This window comes from Nesoenas mayeri, assembly GCF_963082525.1.
Source record: "Nesoenas mayeri genome assembly, chromosome: 2".
In the NCBI taxonomy this organism is placed as follows: Eukaryota; Metazoa; Chordata; class Aves; order Columbiformes; family Columbidae; genus Nesoenas; species Nesoenas mayeri.
The window spans coordinates 68,519,506-68,525,515 of NC_137543.1; the positions used below are offsets into that span (position 1 = coordinate 68,519,506).

General features: G+C 40.2%; 1 protein-coding gene across 1 annotated transcript in view; it reads right to left on the bottom strand.

The window, feature by feature from the left end:
* LOC308053299 (sodium-dependent neutral amino acid transporter B(0)AT3-like) overlaps nucleotides 1-4,467 on the bottom strand; it is a gene marked incomplete at its 3' end in the record, with an annotated part of 33,359 nt that extends 28,892 nt beyond the window's left edge. Inside the window, exon 1 of the mRNA XM_080364155.1 lies at nucleotides 4,257-4,467. Within this exon, the coding sequence (XP_080220281.1) occupies nucleotides 4,257-4,413 (157 nt within the window). The 5' untranslated portion in view covers nucleotides 4,414-4,467. The remainder of the gene's footprint in view (nucleotides 1-4,256) is intronic.
* Nucleotides 4,468-6,010: the final 1,543 nt, after the last annotated feature.

The window sequence follows — 6,010 nt, forward strand, 5'->3', positions numbered from 1 at the left end:
ATATCTCCTTGAGCATCAATGAAGGGGCTAAAGCCGTGTCCAGAAAACCAAGGAGGCAATAGCCATTTTAAACAAAGACAGGTAACACCCCTAAATCAACTTATAAAATAACCTTGGTGACCATATCTGTGAAATGCTCATGACTGAATGATGCAAGCAACAGTGCCCATGTGCAAACATGCACCAACCTGAGCTGTGACGGTCAACCAGATACAAGAAGTTAGGAAAGGATCAACCCCAAATGCCATAGCCTTTCACCAAGGCCTTGAGCAGGACATGGTAACAATACAGAAAATGACGTTTGTTACTCATTTTAACATAATTAATTGTTCTCTCAGGGACTGAACTAGTTTATTCTTCCCAACACACTTTTTTTTTTTTAAATTTTTAACAGTACCTTCCAGGTATATCGGTTGTTCCTCTCATTTGATTTTCCATCTGAGGACACAGTGACCCACGCAACTGCATTTTGTAGCAAGCTGTGGTTCAAATTGTAGTAAAAGGTCGGGTAGGCTATGGGTTATGAAAACCTGTAAATCATTGCCCCAGAAGAAAATAGTTCTCCCTTTTTAGCAGGACTTTAGTGTTTATGTGTATTTATTTTCCTATAAAGAAATTGTATTTTATATTAAAGGTATTTTTCAGTCATCCTGTAGGCTCAGGCACTATGCACATTTTCAATACCTTGGGTTAGGCAAGCATATATATACTAGCTATAATCAAAAGTAAAACACTGCAGTAAGTTCCAGCTAGAACTGAGGTTTTGTTTTGTTTTTTTTTTAAGAATACTCAAATAACTGTGTGTGTACATATATAGCTATATGACTTGTTTCAGTCTCAGTTTTAAGTGCCAAGCTATATACCAAGCTATATACTATACATTTAGTGACTTCTTTTCAATCCCAGTTGCTGGGGAACCTTTGTGTTTGTCTCCACTTACTGTAGCAAACAACCTTCATATCCATTAGTCAGGAAAAGTAAATAACTAACTTAACTCAGGCAATAAATCCAAATAATCAGTAACAACAGCAGGTGATAAATGTCAGCAAAACTGATATTATATTAGATCTGAGTTACTGAGTAACACTAATGTGCCATGAATAAGGTCCAGAGGTCTGATGAGAACAGCTGACATGAGAAAAATATACAAGCACTTAGTTTTATCTCTTGTTATTTAGAAGATCTAAAAGTGAGGAAAAGTGCATTGCCTAACTTTTAAACATTTGGATATTACCTGAAACAGCTGTGAAACTGTGGTTGGTACCCCCAAAGCCATTCAACCTTAGAGCATGTCTGTGCTGAATCCATAGCAGGTTTCTCTCTGCTTGTTGCTGCAGCTACAGGCACGGAGCCACTGCACCTCTCAGGGCTCCTGGTTAACCATGATGCTGCTGGTCTCTCCTATGTTCATGTCTTCAGATCCACACAAGCAGGATTTGTGCTCCAGTACCCCTGAAAATCTCTTGGGCTTTTTCATCTGAGTTGTGTGCTTTCAAAAATGCATCCCCAAATCACATCACTGCCTTAAATTAGCAGAAGGTAAAATGCAAACACATTATACACACAGGTCTGTCTTCTTGGTATTCTTCAAGACTCACCCAAGCTCTTCCAGTGTCTGCTTTCTGGGACAAATTTTTCACAAACCCCACAGGACTTTGTTACAGACCCCATAATGCTGTTGAGCTATCCGAGCCCTTTGCTAAAATCCAGTGGCCAAATGCTGGCCATACAGCCATACATTGAGCTTTATTCACCTGTCCTGTGCCATTGCTGGTAGTGATACAAAGTAGCTATACACCATTACCGAGTCTGCTGGATATTTTATATCGATTTTTCACTGGCAAATTTCTACTCACGGGCAAAAGAATGACTCACCTTCTGTCCCTTCAGCATTTTTCTATTTTTATTATCTTTAAACCTGCTCTAAACCCCAACTCTGTTGTCCCTAGCAGCTCCTGTGGGATATATCGGTGCTCAGAAGCTGGACACACAAGGAAACAGACTTTCTGAGGACTATGTGGTACATAAGAAATGCTGTCATGGGTCTCCATGCACTCGGGCTCACACTTTTCCTGCAGTTGGCAGAGGTCTGTAGTACAGGGATGCAAGGGACCTTGGAGGGGAAGCATGGAGGGGAGAGATCAAACCTCAGTAGGAGGCAAATGCTGCTGATCTTCTGTAGCGAGGTCAGGATCTGAAGAGGTCGACAAACAGCTGGCCACTGCTAGTCCCCTGCCTCCAGCACTAAGAATCAACCCTTGGTGCTTCATCGGAAGGCATGAGAGCCTTTTTATGGCCAGCAGAACAATATTTCATCTTAATCTGTATTAGAGAATTGCACAAAACCCTGAAGCACAAATTTCATGCAGACTCATGCAGCCAGTGGTCCCAGAAACAGATCTGTGTCAATGAAACATGTGGATGAGCTGCGTCTTGCTGTGGTCCCATCTGTTCATTTCAAATGTGCTTCCACTGAGCACTTCACGTTGAACGTTCATTAGATTGCATTAGTTTTATTATACTGTCTGTTAATACTGAATGCTTGTTCCTTTGTTCCAAGATGGAAAAGCCACTTTAGATGCTGTAGGGTATTTGTCTACAACTCCTCCTCCAGAAGAATACCTTCCTTGCAGGCTCCATGCCATATCTGCTATGAGGATGTCTCTAAAGGTGTTTAACACATCTCATTGACACACATATCATTACCTGAAGTGACAGACTTTTTCCAGCTACTCTCTTGAGCGAACACATAGAAAGAGTGTCCTTGCACCTATGGCTTTCTAACCACCTGGTTATGGCATTCTTCTGAGAGAGTTTCACTGCGTTTCACATCTTACAAATAAAAAATGGAAAACATCTCTTGGAAGAAATCTAACCTACTGCTTCTTCTATTATTTGAATTTGTGTAATCATAGCTTCCAACTGTGACATGTTCACTGTTAAAGAGCTCCTTGCCACCCAAATAATTTCCATTTGCTTGTTTCTAGACTATGATAAATGTATGTCTTCATTTTCAGTTTCATTACTTGAATAGATTGGATTCTTCAGTCATTCCTTGTCTGATAAGTTTTTCAGACCTTGAATAATTGTTGGGGCTTTTCTGCATTTTGTCTAATTTTATAACTTGACTTGAAAAGGTAGACTTTCAGAAGAAATTCAGAAGTTGCCTTGGTATTGGTAGCAATATATCCACCTACTTTCTAGTTCTTTGCTTATGTATGCCAAGATTATTTTTGTTGATACAACCTGCTGTATCTCATTCATTCAGCTACTTACCAGAGTCCCTAAGTGGCTACTTCTTTCTAAAATACCTCCCTTCATTAAAGGCAGCATCCATTCTTGTTTCATTGGTTTATTCAAATATATGTAATTCATCAAGTAATACAGATACCTTGGTAGAACAAGCTTGGATTTAATAATTTTTTTCTGTCATCTGACAGCTTCTCCAGGTTTGAATTTTCTGTTTCTCCAGTTAATTGAAGATAATGAACAACACTGAGCTGAAACAATTTGCTTTATCACTTTGCTTTAGAAAGCTTACCATGGCGGATCTCAAAAGCTGCTGTGAATGGTGAGTTATCAAGTATGGTTTTCTGATCCATTTATATTTACTAAAGTGGCTGCTTCTAAAGCAATTTTTGGTGGGAATGGTGCCCAGGGACAGGCTTGGGCAGCTGTCCATACCACCTGGCAGGATCCTGTTTATGGTCTATCAGCTGAGCATTCTCAACAGCCTCACGGACATCAAAAAGCACAACTTAGTTTTGTGCAAGGGTAGTTCCAGATGATAAGGTAGCTCCTAAGAGCATCAGTTAAGGGAAAGGACCAACTTGCACACCTTCCCAAAGGAAGATACAGCCACCATTTGGCTGGGGGGTGTTTCACTCAGGCTTCTCCAGGACTTCTTGCTTTTCCTTAAAGTGATGAGCTGCACATTCAGTTTCCTCCTCCTCCCACTGGGACTCTAGCAGCAATGTAAGAACTTTGTAGAACAGTATAAGACATTGGTTTTGCTGAGAGTTAGCATTGGACTTGTCTGATTTCCTTAATGAATGCATCATTTTAAAACTAAACATACTTCTATAGAAAAAGCTAACCCATCTGGTGCAAAACATTTATGAGAATTAGATAGTTTAAAAAAAAAAAATAAAAAAGACAATACATGTGATTATATAACTTCCATGCCCATCATAAGGTGGTACAGTTATATTATAATTGTAGTTTAGTATTTTAGCAAAATGTCATTTCAATCTTACCTCCTCCATGTATTTGACACAAGTATGGAAATCGCCACACGTTCCCCAGACCGACGGCAAATCCAATACAGCTTAAAATATACTGGAACTTATTGTCCCACTTGGGTCTTCCATCTTCCTTAGGGATTTCAGATGGCACTGATAAATCTTTTGACATTTTAATGAAATATTCCTATCTCTCTCTAAAGGGGAAGACCCTTCAAGACCTTCTCCTTCCTACAGGTTTTATGCGGGGTCACTGAAGGATCCTGGAAAGGGAGGTGAAGTTTTCTTTTTATGTAATGCAGAGGAACATGTCATTGCAGTTTAAAGACAAAACCAGGAATGGTTATTATGTAGACAGAGTTACCATTCTTGACTTTTTTGCAGCTCCTTCTATAGTGAGAGAACGTGGGAATATGTTGTTAATGGGTAACTCAGGATCACACCAGTTTTATTTTCTGTTCTCCTTCTGTTCTCTGATACTTTCAGAGAAGAGTGACACTGAATATAATTAGAAAAAACAAAACCCAGACTTTACAGCAGACTTATTAAAATTGTAGAATACCTGGAAAAAGTCTGTAAATAAAGTAAGTGTTGCCGTTTCTTCTTTTAGTTTGTTAATAGAGTTAAATGATTGAAGACATCTTTTGCAAATGCAAAGAGAAAATTTAATAGAAGACAAGAAAAATTAGTCTCTGTATATTAAGACATAGCTGCTAGAGGTTAATCACTTCCCACCTGTCAATGAATCCCAAATGCGTATTTTTACTGTTCATTAAATAGTTAGTGATGAATGCAAGAGCAGAGTGCTTTCTTCAACTGAAAGTGTGTGAGAACATTTTTCTGTTATCTTTCAGTTAACCAGAGTTTTGCTATTTTACACTCCAAATCAGTTTAGTCTGCACTAGAGAGACCAGCCAGCCAGCTTCACTAAATCAACACTTTGTGCCTGGATTCCACTGCCTGGATGGGAAGAGTATCTAACTGAAGATGGATTTATTTTTTTCCACCAAAATACTTAGAGAGAAAAAGCAGCCCTGCTCTGCAGCTAAGCATGCAAATACGGTGAGGATGCAGATCATCCAACCAGCAGCCAATTCCATATCTAGGCTACACAACTCTCCCCAGATGAGTACAGTTCATCTGCTTTCAGCTCTGCGGGCATCCATACCCATCAGTGGAGCAACTCAACTTCCCAGTCCCTCATCAGGGTGTCTTGCATGGCACTCATAAATCAGTGTATGCAGTGTGGTTTGACAGCCCTTACACAGCATCACTGCTGCCAGGGCACTCACCACCATCACTCCCACTGCTGCTGCTGTGCTCCAGGCTGGGAGATACCTTGTGTTGTGCAGGGAACATTCTGGCAACATTCTCACTCCCAGGCCTCCCACCTGCAGCCAACCACTGCAAACTCGGTCGTACTTATTCTTGATGGCTGAGCTTTTTCTCCACAGGAAGATCAGACAAAAATTGTTTTTCCCATGACAGAAAAACATATTAAAAAATTTGAAATAATTACTCACTTTCAATTTTTTTTTTTTAATTGAAATTGAAATGCAAATTAATTTAATCATGGTGGATGAAAGATTGGACTTGAGCCATCAGTGTGCTCCTGCAGCCCAGAAGGCTAATCGTATCTTGGGCTGCATCAAAAGGAGCATGGCCAGCAGGTCAAGGGAGGTGATTCTGCCCCTCTGCTCTGCTCTGGTGAGACTCCACATGGAGTTCTGCGTCCAGCTCTGGAGCCCTCAGTACAGGAAAGACATGGA